Source organism: Rattus rattus, chromosome 10 (genome assembly GCF_011064425.1).
Source record: "Rattus rattus isolate New Zealand chromosome 10, Rrattus_CSIRO_v1, whole genome shotgun sequence".
NCBI lineage: Eukaryota > Metazoa > Chordata > Mammalia > Rodentia > Muridae > Rattus > Rattus rattus.
The window spans coordinates 54,547,404-54,571,954 of NC_046163.1; the positions used below are offsets into that span (position 1 = coordinate 54,547,404).

Below are 24,551 nucleotides of genomic sequence, written 5' to 3' on the forward strand. Positions count from 1 at the left end.
TTCTTCTTTGTTGCAATTCCATTAAAGAACACTATTTAAATAACTACATATAGTATAATACAATAATCCCATTAAGGAACAATACTTAAATCTCTCTCCTTTTCCTAGTTGCCAGGTTCTTCATGTCAATGGAATCCATTGAATCCCACCTTTCAGCTCCAAGCTAAGAGGGTTTGTTCAGAGACTATAAATGTAACTTTTTCTAAAAGCCTGATTTTCATATTTCCCTCCCCAGCTTCTCCCATTTCAGATTCCCGCCTCCAGAGCCGGAGACTGCTCAATGCCTTCCGTTCTGCTTCTTGCACTAGCTGGCCTTTTGTTCCCTTTCTTTTTTTTTGAGCTAGGTTTTTCTTTCCTCCCTGGTGTTTTGAGGTGCTCACAAAGTGGGAAGTGTAGAGAGGTGTTCTTTCTTCCCACAGGACTCCCTGTGGGCAGGAATTCTAAGGGAGTCCTTGAAAAAACAACAGGAGATGAGGAATACACAAGCAAACATGCAGAGCCTCCTGGTCTTTGAAATCCAACCCTGAGATGTAGGGAGTTTGCAAAGCTTCAGAAATGAGTAAGAGATGTTATTTCAGGGCCAGCACATTGAATGCTGTCGGATGCAAGCGAGCAGGATTTCTGAAAGAATTGCCACTTTGATTTTTCTCACCCCAATGAAGTAATGTAAACATAGTTTTTGGTAAGCACACTTTATTTTTAAAAATTAATGGTGGTCTGGGTCAAATAAAAGCGAAAACTTTAGTATTGAAGGGCATAGGTTTGAATTTTAGGGTCATCATTTCCTGGAAGGTCACAGGACCCCAAACTGACCTGTGACCTCTCTTCTGTAGAATGAATCGATGGTAGAATCATTTACAAGTAAGAGACATGGCGAAAATGGAAGGAACTCATGCCTTTCATGTGCTTAGAGAGAAGCCAGACATAGAGAAAGGCCACGACACAGGGAAGTCGGAAGATCAGTTCTAATCATTTCTTTCATGTAGCCCAGATTTCAGATGATCATTATTAGCAATAATCCAGATTTCACTAGAAAAGCTCATGAAATGGAACGCTGATACCGCAAGATGAACTGATGGCACAGATGCCTTCCGGTGGAAAGGAACGGTCCTCCAAGGTGACATCGTGGTGACTGGTGATTAGTTTTAGGAAGAGCATGTGTCCAGAAATGAGGCTAAGCTCAATTCAAGCTGGGCTATAGAAGGACTTCTAGCTGGCCCATAAAAGCCAGCATTCCTCAGGAACATGTGAAGCAGGTTTCCCTCTACCAAAAAGTCATTTCCCTTGCCTCTGGCAAAAAGGGACACACAGCTCTCGATTGACATACACTTATAGCAGAGATGAGCATATCAAGGTCCAGCAAGCCACCGGGATCCCCAGTCCCTATTTGCCACTACTGCTTACACACTTCAAAGCCCCCACACTAGCCTCCTGGCCCCCTTCCCCTCAGAAGTCACTCTCTTTACATTCAACGTTTTCACACCTGTCCTTCTTACCTTTACTCTTTTCATCTCCTGCCACCTCCTCTCCCACAATGTTCCTGTCTCACACAGATAACCTTGGCCTTGAGCAGTTCTCTTTTTCTCTTTTTCCTTTTTTCCTCTCTCTGTTCTGGACTCTTCCAGATGCCTTTAGATATTTTCTCTCTCTGGCCCACAATAAAAACCTTCCCCAATCATAACCCGGCTGTTTCGGCGGTTTCTTCACTGTACATACGATAACATGGCACCAAACCCAAGAACGGTGGGACAAAGCTGGGCCATGCAGGAGGCAGCATTTGTGCTCAGGTGTGGAGGAGGGTCAGAGGGACAGGGTGCAAGTGAGAAAGAGGTCCTGGGTGGATGACAGTTGATGTAGAGAAGCTACTGGGATAGTAAGTGTTCTAGTGACAGGCTCTTAGCCCTCCTCTGCTTCCCAGATGGTATCTGCACTACACTTCTATCAAGAGAGTGCTGTCTGCTCCAGGTGGAACACGGGGACGATGATGGAAGGCATAGGAACGAACAAGATTTGGTTTTGTCTCTGCGATGGTTTGAATAGGTGGCTCCCATAGACTCATGTGTTTGAATGCTTGACTCATAGAGAGTGGTATTATTACAAGGTATAGCCTCATTGGAGTAGGTGGTCCTGTTTTAGGAACTGTGTTACTGTAGAGGTGAGCTTTGAGGTCTCAGATGCTCAAGGCAGGCCCAGGGACACAGTCTCCTGTTACCTTTGGATCAAGATGTAGAACTCTCAGCTCTTCAGATTTCAGATGATCGTTATTAGCAATAACTGTGCGTACCGCCATGCTTCCCATCATGATGATGATGGACTAAGCTCCTGAACCCGGAAGCCAGCCCCAACGAAACATTTTCCTTTATAGGAGGTGCCTCGGTCATGGTGTCTCTTGGCAGAAATAAAATCCTAACTGAGACAGTCTTTGGGACTTTTGTTCAGCAGTCACAAAATAAAAAATTGTGACTTTGTGTTAATTGATGTGAGTGGTTCAGATCATGACGAATGAAACGGAAGAGGCAGATTTGGCTGTCCTAACTGTTCATCTAAGACTGTCAACGTTGACACTAAACAGGTTACAGTGTGTTTTATTATTTTGAATGAGGAAAGGCAGGAACAGGATCGATTTGTTTTACCTTTTTTCTTGGATCACCATAAAAGGAAGCTATAGATAATATCTACCATTAGATTGTTATGATAAATGAAAAAATCACAGAGACTAGAGAGATGACCCGGTGCTTAAGCCCACGAAATGCTTAAGTTTGGTTACCAGCACCCGTATCTGATAGCTCATAACTGTCTGTAACTCTAGTTCTGGAGGATTCAATGTCCCTGGTCTTGGGGCACCTACACGCCTTTGGATGCCTCTACACACACACACACACACACACACACACACACACACACACTCATGCACACATCAATGCACATTTACACAATTAAAAATAAAAATGAAATCTTTAAAAAAATCTTCATATGCACCAGGTCTGGCATGTAAGTGGAAGCACTTAGGAAATATCCTGTCTTGGCCCCACATATCTGACCTACAATGAGTTTGACTTGTTATTAAATTTACAACAATCAGAAGAACATATATTTCCACAATAAAGCCCATATGGGGAACATCATATGGCTCAAACATTTCCTACCAACACAACACATCCTCCTATAATAGCCTCCCCAGAACACTTCTTAATTCTGTAGACAGCACTTAATTTTCTGAGTAGATATAAAATAAGCAATGTTTTCTTTGCTGATGTCTTCTTCTTCAGAGAGTTTTGGCATGTTTTTCTTAGAGGTCCAATCTATAGCTGGAGTGTGAGACTGTTATATTAATAATAGTCTAGGCTATTGAAACCAGAAATACCATCTTGGCTGTGGTGGGATAGCATTTCTCGTCTCAGAAGCCAAGTTTATAAAATGCCTTGAGATCACTAAGACCTCACAAGCAAACTACTATTCCACTGTGTACTCAGCTTGTTTATGTTTAACCTGTCTTTAAGCAAACAATGTAATACACTTAACATGCCTAGGATTTCCCATGTAGTCAGCTTTTACAGCCTAAGCTAAACGTATATTAATATTCAGTTGTGGACTCTTTCATGCCCTGACCCAGTATAATATATGTGTGTATGTGTATGTGTATGTTGTAATCATTTGCTGAAAGCAGCTAGCAGGTTGAAAGCAGCCTTGAACAAAAACAATATCCACCACAAATATTGGAAGCATTTATAACAGCTCATGGACATAGGCTGATGATATCTGTTTGTGGTTTGAGTGCTATTTTAGGTCAGTAAAGTAACGTCTTCCCTTTTAAAACTCTGTTAAAGGTTTCTGTTAAGAATCTCTCATTTTTTCCTGTATGCTTTCTTTGGTGTTCAGTGAAAACAGACAGAACAAAGCCCTTTGCTAGGGATAGGCAACACAGATAGACACAAAAGACAGACAGACACATTCACACATATATACAAACACACAGAGAGATATAGAGATATAGAGATAGATATAGATAGATAGATAGATAGATAGATAGATAGATAGATAGATAGATAGATATAGATAGCTAGAACCATGTGATACACAAGCATAGCAGACAGGCAGCAGGAACAGATCAGACACGGTACAGACAACCTACAGACTGGCTAGTAACCACAGTAAGATGGACAGCCCAAGGAAAGAAATGGAGAATTCAAATTTGGGCTTGTTCTCAAGCATACTGTTCTAAGAGGAAGCTCCGTCTTATTCCTTAATGTGACATCGACACACTTGGTATTTTTTCTGTACACCAACACTTCAGTGCAGAGGAAAACAACTGGGTTGCTGACGTCTCTTTCGCACACTGCCTGTTTCTTTTATACCTGGGCATGCTTGGCTGCCTCACCATAAACTAGGGGGACGAGATGGAGAGAGGGAGCAGGAAAGGCAGAAATTTAAGAAGGCAAAGGAGAAAATGGAATCAGAGAGGCAAATGTTTACACATGCAAAGCAGTCAGTCCTCACATCACCTCCCATTTCCAGTAATCTGGCATGATGCCATCTTTCTCCACGGGTCTCGGTGCTGCCTTCCCTTGGTGCTACTTACCCAAAGCCCAGCTAGGATGGGCATGTGTGGACTCTGTACTATGAGTGGTCAGGTGCCTGAAGCACCCAGTGACCAGGAGCTTCTCATTCCCTTAGACACGTGGAAACACAACAGTTTTATAATCCTCTGTGGATCAGCCATGGCCAACACAAATCTATGAAAATTACAGGACTGCCTAAGTTTATTTTCAAGACCTTTGACATTAATTAGCTGTGAAGAGATTAACATTTCCATATTAAGACGGTGTACCGGAACACTCCACATGATTTCTGTGCTAAATCACACTGTTCCGTGATGAGCTGGCGTGGTCTGTCTCACGGATGGTGCAATATCATCCCAGGCACTCGAGTCTAGGCACAATAGCCCACATGCAACTTGTTCTGAAGATTCTCATGGTAGCATCTGCGTGCCTAAGCTTTGACCCAATGGCGGTCACATTGTTTATCTCCTAAAATGATTCTCACGAGGAAAAGTTGGCTTTTCCACATTAAACAAAGGCAAGCCTCTTAAAACCAGGCAGCTAAACCCAAGACACAATGGATTGAAAAATGGGCTTCAGTGGTGTAAAACATGCGGAATTCAGTCCTTGGCATCCCACATTTTTAAAATGCTGTAAGTATCTGAGTGCTCTCTGGCGGTTCATTTTGATGAACCACAGACCCTGGGTTTAGGTATGGTGGGTGGATTACCTGTCCAAGCGATCGCCAGTCTAAGCCTGCGCTGCCGATGTACACGTGCTGTTTGTCCACAATCCAGAAGGACGACTGCAGCCGGCCCTTGTTGTAGGCGGTCATGTTCATGTATGTCACCTCAGCGCCTAGGAGGTCAAGCAGACAGCAGTCAGCCTCCACTCCCAGACCCTGCATCCATCAGCAATCAGGCCTCTACAAGCACTAACACTCAGGGCTGTGCTGATCACAGGAGAGTATGGGGGGAGCCAGGTACTTGCACAAGGCTTCAGTGATGAAGGCCCTCACGATGCTACATTGTTCCCTATGCTAAAGAACTAAAAGGATTTGCCCTGTTTATGCTGAGGGGGCTCTGTCCATGGTGACAAGACCACAGCTTCTCAAGTCACCTTTGATCAGCAAGAAAAGCCCATTCCTGCTGGTTACCTGGTCTGTGAACGGTCAGTACAGTGTACATCCCTTTCTTATGATTTTGGAGTGATGGCAGTAACATTGGTAGTTCTGAGAAGAATGCCTCATTCACCATTTCGTCTTCCCCAATGGGAGACCGACTGGCTTATGGTCCCCGTACCTTATTTCCCAGTTTTTCTCTTTTCATTGCTTTTACTTCTTCACTTACCATATTCATGCTGTAATTTGGATTTCATCTCTTCTTGTCTTTTATATGATACTTCCTCAAGTTTATGATTTAAGCTGTGATTATCTAGGTCTTAATGAGATGGAACCCACAGCAGTAAACTGTCACTAAGACTATCACAAAAATCAAAAACACCTGAACAGCTGAATGTGACCAGTTGTTTAAATCAGAATGTGGTACAATCTGCTGTCATGTCTTGAAGTGTTGCCATGCCAAACGCATTTACAGCGTTAGTTTATTCTGACGCAAGGCCACTGTAAGTGTATTAAAGTCAGTTCTCTCAAAAGAGCAGGCATATGTGTATGTAGCTAATGAACTAAGCTAGTCTGTCTTTAGGTACTCAGAAGTAATGAAGAGACCACATCCTGCTGACACATTTCCTTGTAAGGATTGTGATTACCAAGGATGTATAACATTGCATGCATTAGGATACTGCTGGGATTTTTGAAAGGAGAGAAGATTGGAGAATGCACATAGGTAGAAAGCATGCTGAATCCAGTCTTTGGCATCCCAAATTAAAAAAAAATGCTGTGTCTGAGTGCTGTCTGGGGGCAGACATTTTGATGGCCACAGATGCTGATTGACACATGAACCTGGCCTTACACAGGGAAAAACACAAACTATGCCTCTTGTCTCCGTGAGGCAAGGTTGAAAAGAGAAGCTGTAGAGAAGGATATGTGGGCATAGGGACGGATACCCAAGCAGGATTTCTCTGAGAGTGGACCAGCTTTGTTCTTTCCTTTTTCAGTCTGGAAGCAATGCTCGTGTGGTCCTTAGCATTTAGCCATCCCAGCAGCATAAGAACAGCTGGGGAAGACTGGTAATTCCCAGGGGAGGGGCCACTAGGTAGAGCAGAATTTGAATATCAGAACAGGAGGTCATCATCCATGACAACTGTGAAGGGACCTGAGTCTGCCTGAAGGGGACACAGAGAGCAATGGTGTTTGTCCTTAGAGATGGCATAGGGCTTCTATGCCAGAGTGTCACAGGGGCTTGAAACAACTGAATGTCTCACATCTGGGAGTTGGTAGTCCAAACTAGGGCTGGGCATGAGTGTAGTGGTGGAATACTTGCTGGCATGCAAGAGGTCCTGGGCTGTTTGTTTCTCAGCATTGTCAAACCAGACCAGACCAGAACAGACTAGATCAGACTAGATCAGAACAGACTAAACCAAATTAACTCAAGCTACCTGAGAGAAGTTCAAACTCAAGGCTTTGAGGAGAGCCACTCTGACACCTGTAAGAATCTTACCTCAGCCTGGCTTCTGGGCACTCCTGGTTTTTGGCTGCAGCACCTCAGTCTGCCTTTCTTTTCCTGTGTTTTCTTCTTCCTGGCCTTGTTTTCTTATTAGGACACCAGTCACGATTGATGAAGGACCAGCCCTTCCATAGGCGCCTCGTTTAAACTACTTATATCTGCAACAGCACTATTCTCACCTAAGGTGACATTCTGTGGCAGAGAGGGCAAAGACTTCAGTGGGTCTTTTAGGGGATGTAATTCAACTTTAACTGACCGTAATTTTTCAACAGCAATAAAATGGCGGGCACTGAAGAAAGGACATTCCTTTCCTCTGCAAGAGAACAAAGGCACCTTTGGGGCCTGGCCCAGATTCTACCTAGCTCTAGCCAAATCCTTCCTCTCCTGTCTAGGAACAATTTGAACTCTGAGGTATCGTCTGCCCCTCACACAGCGTTTAAATCTTGGCTGAGGACCAGTTAGCTTCTGTGTTCTCTTTATTAGGTTCTAACTTTGCTTAGGTTTGCTGAAGCCCCAGCTCACTTAACCACCAGAGCCAAAACGTCTAATCTGCAAGGTTCATGGAGACTCTCCTCTTTGACTTCACCCCAGGCCCCTTACATGTTGCTACAACTTCCTTTGCAATTTAGCCTAAGTAGTTTGCATTTGGAGCCCACCCGGCCTGTAGATACTTACAGACATTGTAAAATTATTATGTTACAAAGAAAGTGACTTTTCTTTGGCAAATGTTTACTAAACAGTCTATATCAGACTTCTGTTTTGGATAAAAGTCAAGATAAAAGGTATGACCTGACTGATTGCAATTCAGTCTTGCTAAAGTGCTCTCAGACCATCCAGGCTGCCTCAAGAAAGCACTCTAAACCGGACAGTTATAAAGACCAAGTTTTCTTTTTTATAGTGCCAGAGGCTGAGGGGCTCAAGATCCAGCCATCGATTGATTCACGATGGGCGAAGGGTCTGCTTTTACTTTCACAGATGTCCTTACTTTGTCTTCTCATAGTGGAAGGTGCAGAGAGCTGCTCCTAGGTCTGTCTCTCTGTACCTGTCTCTGTCTGACAAGGCCTCACTGTGTAGCCAATGCTGGCTTCAAATTCACAATCCTCTTGCCTTAGCTTTCTGAGTGCAGAGACTAGAGTAATGTGTAACTTCATCTAGGATCACTAATCTTATTTTAAAAAGCTTCATGTGCATGATCCAGTAACTTCCTAAAAATGCTGTTTTCTAAAATCATTACCTGAAGTATCAGAATTTCAGCACAGAGAACAGACCAGAGCAGCGCACTCTTTACAATAACCAGGACATGGTTCATTCTGAGAGAGATAAGAAAGGAGGAGTCCTCATCACTGTACTAGGAAAACCATGAGAAGGTTGAGACCAAGAAAGACATGACTGATTCATACTTCTGTCCAGGGCTAGAGGCACTCATAAAAAAGTGAGAATCAAGTAATATGTAATAATATTATTTCTCGTTTGTTAAACATCTGTGGTGGACATGTAGCGATGCCTGAGGATACTTCCTGGATTGCAAACCTCAAAGAAGTATTATTAACATTCAATAAATAGATTGCTAAATATTCCACAAAGTGAAGTCTAAGCCTCAGAACAAGAGTCACCCAGTGTCAATCAATCCCAACCAAGGATGAGAAATCCTGTATTTTCTCATATATGATGTGGAGACTTATGGGTTCTTTGGAAAGTCAGTTGTGTTGGCTGGTGTTTTGCTGGGGCAAACATGTGAGGGAACATTTCATTGAAGCAGACACAGGTGAAAGACTAAGGCAGACTCTGAAAGAAATGTTTCACTGAAGCAGACAGAGGAGAAATGATGTTCTCCTAAAGCAAGCTCATGATAGGACACGTGATGAAGGATTCTTTGCTAACACACACATGCATTGGTCTGCCTTACATTGCATAGCTGGTCTGCATGTGTTGGGACTCCATATAGAGAAAGGCACCAAAGAACTTGGTGGTCTGCTGCGGCTTCTTGCCACTTCCAGGAACTTGGGCTGATTGGGAGAGTGACATCAGCTGAGACAGACACACGTGCTGAGGCGAGACCCATGTAGGACATATGATGTTTGGAGAGAATATTAAAAGGGCTCAATGGACAGTGATGGAGAGGGAGCTAGGCTTGCTTACAGAGCTAACTTTGCAAAGCTTGTTGGTCTTTGATCTTCACTGATCTTCGCTTTGCTGAAAGAGGCACAACTGAGAACTTTTCCTGGTGTTCCTCCTTGGTCCCTCTTGCTGACTTGTGTCGTGGCGGAGGCCTGGCTGTCTGTGCTAGGTCATGAGACCGCTACTGAGTCATGTTTGCAATCCCTAGTCTACCCAACTGGACTGCTGGTATGTTTCCAAGTGGATGGAGCTGCCTTTCTCTGCTGACCTGTGAACTGAACTGCGATTTCCAGACAACATAGATGGGAGTTGCTCCAAAGACCCTTTTTTAAAAGGTTCACTTCCTCCCGTGAACACTTCCCCCACTTAACAGTGTTTAAGAACCAGTTAACGTGTTTAAGAACCATCATTAAAAGTAGGCTTTGAAAAAATTATTTATACATATAGATGGGTCCCAAACAGCAATACAAAAACATGTCTGCCACTAGCTTTTGAACCAGTTACTAATGAGCCTCAAACATGTATCAACAGGAGTGACATCAGTCATTATAGATTTCTGGAAAGACTTTCAGAGTTTCCTGAGAGTATGTGGCAGAATCTGTCTTATTAATCCATCTTCTCCTCAGAAAAGGATCACAGTCAGCCTGTTCTTATAAGCTTCATTTGTATTACCTAGTATGGTTCAATACTTCACAGCATTTAGAAGTCATTGGCTTGAAGGCTAAAGGGGAGCATTGAAAAGTATAATGAAACATCTTCACTCTCAAACAATTCAGTAAGGGAGAGGAAACTTTAAAAGTATCAGTCAAAACTCCAGTTGGGGAAAGGGTAAATCCTGGGCTGGGGAGATGACTCAGTGGTTGAAGCATTTGCCCCACAACCCTGACACTATCTCATACCTGCAATTTCAGTGCTCCCATGGTAAGATGGAAAACAGACAGGAGACTCCCTGGAAGCTGTGAGTAAGCTCAACTGACATATGCAGAGGTTAACAGGACATTGTGCTTCAAACAAGGTGAAGCATGAGCCCCAATATCCAAGGTTTATCTCTGACCTCCACACTCATACCATGGTACATATATCATACACATATGTACACAAACACACACATATATGTACATACATATATGTGTACTATGTGTATGTATACATGTATGTATATACAATCTTACACATGAATGTGCACATACTCACACATGTATTACATACCTACATGTACATAAACATGTGCACACATAGTGAAACTGAAGAGCTCACCGCAGTTCCAACATCTATTCAAATATCCTGGAACTACGATGAGGAATTTTTACAAGTGACTGTAAAAGTTTGTCTTTACTTTTCTAGTTTGGACTCACAAGGGCAATTTTTAGGCACTGTCTCCTCCACCTGAATGTTTTTCTGACCACTGGGATATCCTAGCTCCTGCAAAAAACCATGCTTTGATTATTATTTCATAATATGTCAATTAGGTCACCCATAGGAGTGGTGATTTTTAAAAGCTACTGGCTTAAAAGTAAAAATTCTGATTAAAAAGAACAATTCGCTCTGATCAGAAAATAAAATTTTCTTAATAATACCCCCTAATTATCCTTAAGCATACAAAAATTCTAAACTCAAAACTGGTGAGCTGAAATCTTTACTGTGGTGGCTCACCATTGGGTAAGATGATGATAAGGTCCAGAAGCAAGAACCCATGCTTGGGATGTGGCTTCCCTTCCATGAATCCGTGTAGCTACCGTCTCAGCCACCAAGCTAGGGAGAGGAGACCAAGAAACACTTCTGACCTGTACTTTGCCATTTATTATCCAGTAGGGTCAGCCTCTAGAGGCTGCATCCCAAGAGTCTGAGAGTGATTCCTGTGCTTATATTACACATGACACTTCAACAGTTTAGAGGCTCACACCAGGGAGAAGGGTCACACGGCTACCACTGGTCATATTGAATGGAAGACACAGTATTCATTGGGGCATTAAAAAGGGCATTTTTAAAATAATAAAGAATAATCTAAGAATAAGGCGTTTTGAATATGATCTGAGACTCCCATGTTAAAGCTACTACTCTGTGTTGCTACTAGGAGTGGATGCAACCTCCAAGAAGTGAGGCTTAGTAGGACATTAGGGCACTGTGATGTGCACTCAAAAGGAATTGTAGGGGTCTTGCCTCTTTTCACCTCCTGGGACACTATGAGATGAGAAGCCACAGGCTTGAGAACAAAAGACTAAGACTTTGGATTTTAAAGCTATGTAACTGAAAGCCAAATAAATCTTTCTTTCATCTTGGTTAGGAATCACAAATGTTCTTTTGCAGCAACAAACACAGTGAAACGATTAAACATTTTTTTTGATCTTGTTTTTGTTTTTGAGATAGGGTCTCTCTATGCAGCTCTTGACCGGCCTGGGATTCACAGAGATCCACTTGCCTTTGCCTTCTGACTATTGGGAATTAAAAGTGTGCTCATGATTAAAAGTTTTAGGAATTCAACTGAAGCAATCAGTTATTTGATTGGCAGCACTGGAAACGATTGAGGATCTGAAAGTTCTAATGGCATAATAATTAACAACACAGGGCATGGAGAGATTAAGATTTATTGGAAAGTTCATGCATAACAGAGTTACCTGGGTCAGTTAATACCTCAAGGGAAGTCTCAAGGGAAGGAAAATAAACTTCCTCCAAAGCAGGGAATTTATAAACATGGTGACTGAAGCACAAAGTAAGAAATGGCAGAGTTTGACACAGATGGTTAATGTGATTAAAATGTCTCCCAGAGGATCATGTGTGTGAACACTTGGCCCTCAGCTGGTGGCCTTGGGTTGGAAGTTGGTAGAACCTTTAAGAGTCGGAGTCTTGCTGGAGGAAGTGGATCACTAGAGACTGGCTTTGAACTTTTCTAACCTCTCCTACTTCCTGTTGACTTGCTGTTTCACTTCCTGTCTGATGAGGTAATGAGACAAGATGGCTACCTGTTCCCAAAGCTGTACTTCCCTGCTGTGGTAGAGTGTGTCCCCGGAACTATAATTTCAAAGACATTTCTACTTCTTTAAATTGTTTCCTAGCAGGGCTTTAGTTAAAGTAACCAGAAAAGCCACTATTGCTGTCTATAATCCAGTCCTGGTGTTCTAGAGAGAACCAAAGCTAGAATGGAAGAAACTATAAAATAAAGAAAAATCTCTAAAAATTGAAGTAAAAAGTTTAAAAGCCCACTGAGAGCTGATAAGAAAATAGAATAGACCTCACACATCATAAGCCACCATGAAGATCCCAGAAGCTGTTGGAGTGAATTGAACAAGCCAAAATGATAACATATGAGAATTATTTAACATGACTTTTAATGGTAAAAACAAAAACCTAAAAAGCTGGGAGCAAATAAATCTGTGTTTGTACCAAAGATTGATGGTAAAAGAAGACTATTTTGTTCTTCTAACCAAAGGAAATTCTTCTAGGAACTGATAAAAATTTTAAATATTATTTACAAATGGAAGGATTTTTATACCTATGTAATTCAGTAGGTGAATTTAATTTTGCTGAGGAGAATGATGGTCAGAAATGTAATACTGTGGATGCTGTCATACTACTAGAAGGGAAACTCACTAGATTTTAATCTTTAAATGCATGTTCAATGTCAATGCCATTCAATCAAGCAAACTGTCATGAGTGTCTAAAGTCAATGTATTCACATGATGTTTGATAATAAAAAATGATACCAAAAAATTACAGAGAACTTGCTCATTGTTATGTATAGCTCTACCACCCTGAGCATGACCAATCTGGTTTTAGAAACTGAACAAGGTTAGGCCTGGTTAGTATTTGGATGGAAAAAAATTAGCCCATTTTCCTCCAGTTTTATATCTAAGACAAGCACAAGGAAATGAGTCTCAGGGGAAGAATATGACTTGCCTGATGCCATAGAGATAAATTCCTCAATGCCCTACTTTTACTTTCTCTTTTACAGCACTCTGGGGATCTAATCCATAGCCTTGCAGGAGGTAAGCAAGCACTGGGTACTGAGCTACATCCTCAGCCCTGGACTCAAGGTCTTGACTGCCAAGTCAGGACTCTGCTTGATTCATGATCATAGTCACATGACCAACTTTTCTTATAACTATAGAGACTCTTACAAGTGAAGATGCTTGAAGCAAACGAATCAAAAGATACTCAATATCCTTAACAAAAGGTCAGAGGAAAATAAGGAGGGGGAGGAAGAACAGAGGGATGCAAGGAAAGAAAATGAGAAACACCAGGCTTCACTCCTTAGGTTGAGAGGGTAGCAGGAAGATGGCCATGTTTTAGGGCAATAGACATGAAAAGACACCTCAGACAAATTGAATGAATGAATGTGAGCATCTCATGTCTGTCTAGGGCCTAGGAAATCACTTGTGACCTCCATTAAGAACAGAGTAGAACTAGGAAGCAGCAAAGGCCCGAGCACTGTAAAGAAAGTAAGATAGAAGAACAATCCTTTGCATGTGGGAAGCATGGCTCCATTCTAAGCCAAACTTCATAACAAAAGGAAACATCAGACAGTTAGACAGTACTTACTAACGTGACTTAAATAAAACTCCCAAATGTTGACATTTTAATTGTTCCTTCCTTCGAGAACCAATAGTTTCAACAGTATTCTTCTTTCAGGAATGTTGTGTTCCATTGCAAAGGAAATAGGAATTCATTCCTTTATCAACTTCTCACAGAACTCACAGAAAGGGAAGGACGAAACGGCCTTAAGTTCTTGTTGGCTTTTTTCCCAGTCTTCTCACCAACCCACCTGGTGGCTATTATTTCTGACATCCTATTAAATATGTGTGTGTGTGTGTGTGTGTGTGTGTGTGTGTGTGTGTGTGTACGTGTGCACGTGCCTGTGCACGAGTGTGTATATATGTATATGTGCATGACAGGGCAAAGACAGGGATATTGAAACACTCTGTGAAGTTGCCATGGGTAAAAAATAAAATATGAGATGAGAACAGTGTGCAGAGGCAGTCCCAGATATCAGTGAGAACCAACTCACTGTGGGGACAGGGGAACTAAAGCTGCTCACTGGGGAGACAGTTGGTGAGGCAGAAAACAATGACTTAATATGGGTGTACTGGCTGGTTTTGTGTGTCAACTTGACACAAGCTGGAGTTATCGCAGAGAAAGGAACCTCCCTTGAGGAAATGCCTCCATAAGATCCAGCTGTAAGGCATTTTCTCAATAAATGATCAATGGGGAGGGCCAAGCCCATTGTGGGTGGTGCCATCCCTGGGCTGGAGGTCCTGGGTTCTATAAGAGAGCAAGCTGAGCAAGCCAGGGGAAGCAAGCCAGTAAGAAACATCCCTCCATGGCCTCTGCATCAGCTCCTGCTTCCTGCCCTGCTTGAGTTCCTGTCCTGACTTCCTTTGGTGATGAACAGCAATGTGGAAGTGTAAGCTGAATAAACCCTTTCCTCCCCAACGTGCTTCTAGGTCATGATGTTTGTGCAGGAATAGAAACCCTAAGACAATGGGGCAAGTGGACCATGCCACCAGACAGTTGAGTCCAAACCCCATAAATCTTAGAACTGAGAATGGTAGGAATGGGGCCACTCCTTACCTAACTCTGCCTGCTCTGGAACATGTAACTATGACACTCCACTGAAAAGATCATGGCAATCAGTCAGGCAGCACAAAAACCTGGGGTTCTCCATGCTAATGAGGTATCAAGATAGACCCCGAGTGTTCAGCCAATGTGCTTCCCTTCCTAGCCATTCCTTCCTGCAAGGGTATCTAATCCTTGGTTCACCCAGAGTAAGGTGTATGCATTTACACCCACCATGAAATAAAGCACTTTGCACATGCAAGGACCATGTCTTCATGAAGGATCTCTGTGGGGAGGGGGACTTCCTGTAAAGAGCCGAGCCTACGTCTCCTGGAGAAGGCCCCTCTCCCAGCTCCTTTGTACTTTTGGCACTCACCTGGAACCAAAGAGGGTTCCACCTCTGTTGGGGGCTCTGTCTTCCCCTTCCTACCTGGCATGTGAACAACTGGAGGGGAAGCCCACATTGGGGGACCCCCGTTCCCAACTCCCAACGGTCTGCCAGCCAGCGGCACCTGGGTAGCCAGGAGACTGGGCATCACAGCAATCATTCAAGACTCCATTGTCTTGGGGAAACACGGACTGGGCACCCCCATTACAGACTGGGTTTTGCCTCCCCTGAGCATCCTGTGGTGGTGCCCCCGGGGCCCCAGCAGTGAGACAGGACACAGCCTATCAACTTAAGGAATGGGTTTCAGCACCTAATCTATCATCTCAGGATGTGCCTTCTGGGAATTTACTGGTCTGCTTGAACCTTGATGGCATAGCCTGACCCAGGTATCTCCCTATATGTGCTAGCACTAGACATGCCTGTTCTCATCCACTGTTCTATGTTTTTCTCAGTTCCACCAATAAACCTAATGAAAGGATTAGATGGGAAGGAAAGGATGGGAGAGGGAGGTGAAACTGTAGGTCGGAAGAGAATCATAAATACGGAAGGCATCTCTAGCTAGTCCTAGACTTGAGAAAGTGTCCCCGTGTCAAACCTCCTCATTTGAGCCCCCACCACTTAGCAGCTGCAAGTCTCAGAGCGACACTTTTAGCTTCCTGTGCCTTAGTTTCCCCTGCAAAAATAGGGATTGGATGAGAAAAGTCTTCTTAGGGAGCTATCGTGAGACCTCTGTTCTAAGAGACAGAGGCAGGGGCATGCAGGGAAGGCTGGGAAATGTGAATCCATGTGAAATAGTTTTCTGTAACCATCCTTAAAAGTCATTTTATTCCTGGCTGAACACTGGCTTCTTTATCAGGGTGTAAGTCTCATGAGGGAAGTGAGGGTTCTGCCTTATAACATCTGCAGACATTTAGTCAGTTTCTGTAGAAAAGCTACTGAGAGATCACAGCATACACTTTATAGTCTCATGGCAAAATAATCATATACCATCATGAGGAATACTCCAGTTCTAAAGTTAAATCCTTCATGATTCATGCTGATTGACCAGACCCAGCAGAAAACTCAGTGCATAACCAGGGAGCCCCCAACTCTTCATTCAGCCTGGAAAACTCAAAAGTTTGAAGTACGGAATGTTCTGTTCTTAAGATGTGAAAGGAATTGAGAACCAAGGGTGAGAGAGAGAGAGAGAGAGAGAGAGAGAGAGAGAGAGAGAGAGAGAGAGAGAGAGAGAGAGAGAGAGGAGAGTACACGGAGGAGAATGAGAACCTGTGAGTTTGTGTCATGAAAGAAAATGGACACATATTAAATGTGCCAGGTCAGGCAATGATAAGAAAGTTGGGAATCTGTCCTGCTCCCTGCTCTTCCCACAGCTGCTGGTGTCCTGCTTCCTCTCACTGAAGGGCTGTTCTGCCCCGAGCTCCCTGTCACACACCTCCCAGACACCTACACTATAAACTACAATCCTTTCGTCCCCTCCCTTTTGGCAGTCAATGCAAAGAATGGGAGGAATTCTTCAGGAAACAGTCACCAACAAGAGAGAACTTGAACCAGTTCCTATCACACTGTCATGGTGAGTGTAAACATTTCTCAGGTATGTGCTCAGGGGACTGTGATGGGTGCATGCTCTGGTGTAGATGGAGGTCACATGTCACGTGTGAATAGGATTGTGTCCTCAAAAAGAAAATCCCTTCTAGTACCCTGTGTAGACACCCAGGCCTTCTATGAGGTGGGTCCCTGATAGACATCATCTGCTGGTGCCTTGGTCTCTGACTTTTCCACATCCACCCCCCCCCCTTAGAAATGAATTCTTGTGGTACACAAGGCACACCATGTGTTAATGATGCCTACAAGATGCTTGATTGGGAAGACTTTGAATAAAAGCAAGTATAAATGATTTATCATTTTTATATCATAGGAAATGATATAAATGAGGACATTGCAACCACCATATTTTAGAGATTTTAGATTAAATATAACATCACCAAACTATAAAGGGAGCTTCATTACTTAAAACATGTGAGTTACAAGAAATGCTTCAGAGGGATCTGATATAAATCAATAGCTCACAGAAACTACAAAATGAGTAAATTCTGTATTTGTTTTCACAAGGTCCCCACTTGGTCTAAAGTGTTATAGAACTTTTATTTTTAAATAAAAATTTTTAGTCAAGATGTAAGTAGCTATTCCCCAGTCTCCAGAAGGAATTGTTTTTGCTTTGGAGAAATACATTTCCCCCAAACTAACCTGTAAGCCGTATGCTTTCAAGTCAATAAAACTTAAATTTTGTTAAGTGATATAAAGGGAGAATTACAAAGTGAGAAATATTTTGCTCCTCAACAAAATACAATTTCTGAATAGAGTTTCCATAAACTCTTCTACAAGGTGGAGGAAGCGGGCATCGCTTGCTTCTAAAATATGGGCTCACTGTTGCTACAAGGGCAAATATCAGACTAAACTGTCCTTGTCATAGGTTCTGGTGACTACTTTTCCTAACTTTGAATTCTATTTCCAATTCTCCTGTTAGAAGACTGTGGCCCTGGTTAGATTGAAACCATTGAGAAAGGATTGGGCTACACTCAACTGAGCTTTCTAGTTGACAGCTGTGATAGCCCAGCCAAAAATACCGAAGCGAGACCACTGCAAGGCTGTTATTACCACTCCTTCACAACTGGCGAGCAATGGCCCCTCCCACCATTAAAGTGAGGAACAGAGCTTGTGTGGTGTGGTACGGAACAGTTCAGGAGAGTCCCCTAAGTTCACTTCTTACATTCTTTCTTTCCAAATGCTCGAAGAAAAAAAATACTGAGGGGATTGTGTAAAGAAATGAACAGATTCCATGACCCTGAACAAATACCCAAGATTAGCGTATCATTTTCTCCTGCAAAAAAAAAAAAATGCATGTGAGTAATGCATCACACCCGTCTTATTTCATGTCACAGGAAAGGGACTTCATAGAAGAGGTAAATAAAACATATTTCTGTGGGTGGTCAGGAGAGGAAAAGGCTTCATTTGCTGGTGAATAACTTATTATTTCTTGTTCCAATCTGCTGTTCAATGAGCACTCTGGAACGATAGAAGCAATTCTCCTAAGTGTTTGTCCAAACAGTGAGCACAGCTTCAGCTTTCTGAGTAGAGGTGCTGCAGGGACCTCGCAGAAGTTCTCCTGCTATATCCAACCAGCTCATGGCGATGTGGGTATGAGCATGAGCAGACACACACACACACACACACACACACACACACACACACACACACACACACACACACACACACGCTTCCCAGAACCCCTTCTACGTTGATACCATGGGTTTGGAGTCTCCTTCTATTACTAGTGCTCCCACTGTCTTGGTCCCTTTGCTTGCTGGACACCCATCCTGGCCTACCTGTGCTCTGCCTGTACCCCAGACCAAGATGTCAGATGGAGAAGAATCAAACAAACTCCCAGTTAAATAAGAATCTCAAACAAACAGTAATAACATTGATGTGGTATTTCATGTCTGTGCTGGCTATATAGCATTTGAGTCATACTGACATTGTGACACTCTCACATTTTCTTTTCTAATAACACTACTCTGAGGAAGGCTACACGCACACTTAGATTCCCACACACTAGTACATGCAACATAGCCTAAAAACCTGCCATTAGCATTTTGGGGCATGTTAGCTTTGGTAGGACTTAGATGCTGTTTTATAGTTGCCCAGTCACTACAGACCAGGCAAACCAGGGACTTCTTTGAAACCCACTGGGTCACCTCTTCCAGCATAGCTGAACTCTAGCCTCAGTTTCCCTCATCTCTAAGGTATTGTGCACAATTTCTATAGTATCCAGACACTCTTGAATCATCAGAGGGAAGTAATTCTTCACATAAATTTCCCTTTAGTCTAAGCTGTTTGTGGCCTCTACCTGCCATTAACACATAGACAAGTGTATGGCACTTGCAGGACAAAAGAGAAAATGGCATGTGTGGAAACTTTAGTTGGGTAATGGTACCTGTAGGTGGTGGTTTGAATAGGTTTGGCCATAGACCCATGTGTTTCGATGCTTGGCCCATGGGGAATGGCACTATGAAGAGGTGTGGCCTTGGAGGAAGTGTATCATTGTGTCATTGTGGGGAATGGGCTTTGAGATCTCCTATGCTTAAGCTGCACCTAGTGTGGAATTCTAGTCTCCTTCTGGCTGCCTACGGAGGACAGTCTCTTTCTGGCTACCTTCAGATCAAGACGTAGAACTCTCAGCTCCTTCTCTAGCACCACGTCTGCCTATACACTGCCATGCTTCCACCATGATGATAATGGACTGATCCTCTCAAACTGTAAGCCAGCCCCCCCACACACACACTTTTTTTTTAAAGTAAGGGTTTCCTTGGTCATGGTGTCTCTGTAAGCCATAAAACCCTAACTAGGCCATGTGTTAGTTACTTTTTTCAATGTGGTAACCAGGTACCTGATCATATTAGGGGAAAAAAAAAAGAAAAAGACAAACAAACATTACCTTTAACAGTCCCCCAGGAGTCATAAAGATCTCAGAAAGCCTCTAAGTTTTCTTTCCACTCAAGAACCGAAAACTTAAACAGCACAAGCAGACATCTGAACACGACGTTCTTCTCTCACAGCACCTGTCATTTCCAAGTGACAGCCGAGCTTTTGCAAATCTCACTGGAGCGCATCTTCTAGGCGGCATCCTAGACCTGACAGCGTAGTTATCTCAGTGAGCTGCGTGACAGATAAGGTGAGCCGCTAGAATCGGCTGCTATGCCAGCTACGGTGATTCAGCTGCCTGGAAGCCATCACTGCAGGACAAACCAAAACCCAAGACATTTGGCAGATCCAAGGGGCCACTGGCTGGGCATGTGCTCAAGTTGACATAAGTAGAAGTTTCTCTAGCTTCCATGCCCACCAGTTCACTCAGTATCATCCACACGTACCTCAAACCCTGCTGATTCTCTGTTATTTACTTCTGGGCTAGTTACGAGGGTCTTTAAAGAAATCGCTTTATATCAGTTTATTCATGTACTTATCACACATACATATTTACATACATACATGTATACACACATGCATGCACACATATGTGCACACACATGCATGCACACATATGTGCACACAAATTTATGTAGGAGGAAACAAAGCTCCAGAAATTAAATTATCCAAAATCAAGTACATTCAAATCAGACACACACATACACACACACACACACACACACACACACACACACACACACACACAATCTCATTGGCTTTTCTCTTCATTTTTATCTTAAAGTTTTTTATTGAAGTGACTTACTTTGTGTGTTTAAGATAGAATGCATGTGCACCATGGCAAATGTGTGCAGGTCACAGGACAGTTTTCAGGAGGAGTCAGTTCTTCCCTTCCAGTGTGTCGTGTGGCTCCCAAGAATCAAGTTCAGGTTATCAGCCTTGGAAGCAAGCACCATTACTTGCTGGGGCATCTCACCAGCCCATTTTTTTTTTAAAAAATCTTTTAAATTATAAGAGCCATTGATAACATTACTTCATTGATTTTTAAAAAGAATAGACCCTTCCCTAGAGGTGTTTTGGAATTAGCTGCTGTGTCACATGTACAGCTGTAGGTGGAGGAGAGGAGGGAGGCTACATGTATGCTCAGTGCTCTCACCTATGATTAGTGGTTTAACATTCCATGAGAAATAAAACAAGTCTAAAACCACCCTCTGTCTGGCTCCAGGGGGCCTGGACAGGGAGTTAGTCCGAGATAACCACCGTTCCAGTACCAGGCAGGCCCAGATGAGCTCCTAGGACTTGAGCTCCTAGGACTTGATGCAAGCCAGAGACCAGAAGAACCCTACCTTAGACTCAAGACAGATGGCTACTCAAGAGGGCCAGGTGAGGAGTAAGCCTGAGATGACCACCGGACCAGTGCTAGGCAGGCCCAGATGAGCTCCCAGGACAGGAAGCAAACCAGAGACTAGTATGAACCCCACCTTGGATTTGAGACATGGCCATCGAGGAGGGAGCAAGCGTGAGGCAACTACCAGAGTGGCATCATGTGGCTTAGATAGGGAGCTAGCCTGAGATGAATACCCATCCGTTGCCACACAGGCCTGCAGGGGCAGACCATGTTTTGAGATGAACCCTGCTCACCACTAAGAGACCCTGGGCACCACTAAGAGGAGCAAATAAATGGTGGAGAAACAGAAGAGAAAGAGAAACAGAAAGATGTGTGCACAATGAAGAGAGGTAGAATTGGAGACTCAAGTTTAGAGAGGAACAGCTGATGTTAAGTAGCCAGTGATGCCACCATGGTCAAGTCCCAGCCTGTGCTGCCACTGAGGGCCACATCCGAGTTGGTGGCCCTGCAGCCCTGAGCAGGGGTTTGTTACCACTGAAGACCAGATGGACTTCCCTGATCTGAACTGCCACCTGGGGACATGTTGATATCTGAGGACTGTGCAGAAGTGGCCCTACCTCTTACCTTGGCATCATGGAAGAGATGGCCCTAGAGACACAAGATCAGAAGAGCTGACCCTACCCTTCACCAGCTGCGGCACTTGGGAGAACGGACCCTGCACCTTGCCTGTGCAGCACAGTAGAGCTGACCCTGGTAGTGGTACAGATGAGCTGGCCCTGAGGGTGTGAGCACTGGCTCTGCCACTCGTCTACCATGCAATGACATGGGCAAGGGACAGATGCCTCCCCATCCTTTGCCACCTACAGCAGGCAGAAGAGCTACCCCCACTCCCAGGTCATCAGAGTGGGAGAGCTGGCCCTGTCCCTCACTACTGTAGCACTCGGGAGACCAGGCCCTGCACCTCACCTAGATGGCACAGTAGAGCTGGTCCTGGATGTGGGATTTGTGGGTGAGATGGCCCTTAGAGTATGAGTGTGGGAAGAGCTGGCCCTGCCTCTTGTCTGCTGTGCAGTGGCACTGATAAGGGAGAGATCCCTTCCTCTCCCTTTTGCCCCCACCACCAGAGGCAGGTGAATGTTGGCCATTACAGGGTCCTGAGAGCAGGAGAGCTGTCCCTGTCCCTTACTAGCTGTAAAGCTTTGGTCAGATAAAAGAGGATTGATGTCTAGAAGACATAAAGGACTCAAGAAACTAAACATCTAGAAAAGAATAACCAGTGCAAATGAAAAGAGTTCTCAAAGGAAAAGAAGGAAATGTCCAATAAACACTTTAAAATGTGTTCTACATTTTTAACCCAATAGGGAAAGCAAATTCAAATTACTCTGAGATCTCATTTCTATCCCAGTCAGAAGAGCTATCATCAAGAAGACAAGTGACAAAAAATACTGGCAAGAATGTGGAGAACAGTCCTAGTTCACTGTTGGAGGGAATGTCAACTGCTACAGTGTCAGAGTTTCTCAAAAAAGCTAAAAAGAGAACTGCCGTATGACCCAGTTATACCACTGCTGGGGATATACCCAGAGGACTCATACGACAGAGATATGAGGCTACCCACACTTCACAACAGTAAGGAAATGGGAGCATCCCAATGTCAATCAACTGGTGACTGGATCACAAGATGTGCTGGATATACACAGCAGAACACATCACGAAACAGAAGTGAAATTATGAAATTTGTTGGAAAATCCGTGGAGCTGGAAAGTGTCATACCGAGTAAGGTTATATAGGTCCAGAAAGCAAAAGCAATATATTCTCTCTCATGGGTGAATGCTAACTTTAAATGTTTAAATGTGTGTGTTTAAGTTGGAGTGAGTGTCCATAGAGCCCAGGGAGCAAGGAAAGAACCATGAGAGGTGGGAGAGAGGGAGGTCTTAAGTGAGGAGATTGTAAATCACAAAGGGAAGTGAGGAGAATCCTAGGGCTGTGAAGGCTTAAAGCAGAATGGGGTGGGGTGGCAGGAAAGGTGGCAATGGGAAGACAAGTCAATCAAATATTTTAAAAATCTTGATTCTATTGTCTATTTTACATTTTCTCTATTATTTCATATTCTGGTCCCATTTAAAAGTTGTGGCTATTTATATTTCTTTAATGAAAAATAATTATAATTGTAAAGTATATTAGTATAAAAGTTACTCGACTTTTATTCAGAATGCCATTGATTGTGCTGCTGGTAGAACTCCCTGGGCATTGCTTATGCCAAATAAGAGTTCCCCACTGATAGTCCTTCAGCCCCATTTCACAGATTTTAAACTCAAGAAAAGTTGCCTGTGAAACATCACAAAAATTAGTGAGGTCAAGCACAAACAATGGTAGCTGTGTATCTATTACTTGATAAAAATATTGTAGGGCAAAGTTGGCAAGTTTTCATGCTGGGCTTCACACATGATGTTATGTAGCCTTCTTACACGTTCATTCCAGCTGTTATCGGACAACTGGCGCTGTGGTGTGACATTCTTAAGGACAAGGAACATGGTGAATGCTTTGCCTGTGGTAAGCTGGTTCTTCCAGAGGTCTAGCCTGTGCCAGGAACTCTGTCTCATCCTCTGAATTTCACATGGCAATCACACCTGGGAACTTACAAAAAGACCCCAGTGGCTTTGATCATGTAGGATTGTCGTTTCCTTATGGTGCGCTCTTGTCACTCTATTGGTGTGATAAACACCATGATCAAATCGGCTTAGTGAAGGAAAGGGTGATTTTGGCTTACACTTTCAGTTCATAGTTCATCATTAAGGGGAGACAGGATGGGAGCTCAAGGCGGGAACCTGGAGGCAGGGACCATGCTGCTGGTAGCTTTCTGTGTGAGCTGGTGCGCTCATGCTCAAGTTCCTTATTCCCAGAGCATTTGCCCAGCGAATGTTACTGCCCATGGTGTGCTGAGACCACCTAAATCAATTATCAACCAATGACATCCCTCATACTCATGCCTCAGACAATTCCTCAGGGGACTCTTGCCTCTCAGATGACTCTAGGCTGGGACGAATTGACAGTTAATGCTGACTAGAACTTGGGGATTCCTGGAGCTACACTACCTTCTCTATATGGATCCAGGGACATGAACAGTTACTTATCAGGAGCCAACAAAAGGCAAATCTCAAGCCTGGTGCATAATATCCTCCAATTCTCAAAGCTATCCTGGAGACTACTCTATTTTCTATTATTTCCTGTGTCAGGTACTTAGTTTCCAAGGTATTTATCCATGTCACCTGCACTACTCTCTCACTAGCTTTAAGTATATCAAAATTCCTGATATTTCTGTGTCATGTTCCTTTTTCCATTCCCAGCACCAGCAAGGCTTTCCTTTCTATTTTGTCTGTATGATGATGATGATGATGATGATGATGATGATGATGATGATGATAATAATAATAATAATAATAATAATAATAATAATAATAATAATGATAGTACTAGCAGTCTACCTACCCAGTGGGTTACAGAATTAT

General features: G+C 43.3%; 1 protein-coding gene and 1 pseudogene across 2 annotated transcripts in view; one reads left to right on the forward strand and one right to left on the reverse strand.

The window, feature by feature from the left end:
• Positions 1-24,551, reverse strand: part of Pld5 (phospholipase D family member 5) — a 168,635-nt gene that overhangs the window by 67,873 nt on the left and 76,211 nt on the right. For both annotated transcript variants that reach the window (XM_032915057.1, XM_032915058.1), the window contains one exon: positions 5,269-5,396. In XM_032915057.1, the coding sequence (XP_032770948.1) occupies positions 5,269-5,396 (128 nt within the window). The remainder of the gene's footprint in view (positions 1-5,268; positions 5,397-24,551) is intronic.
• Positions 20,756-20,875, forward strand: LOC116911842 (annotated as a pseudogene).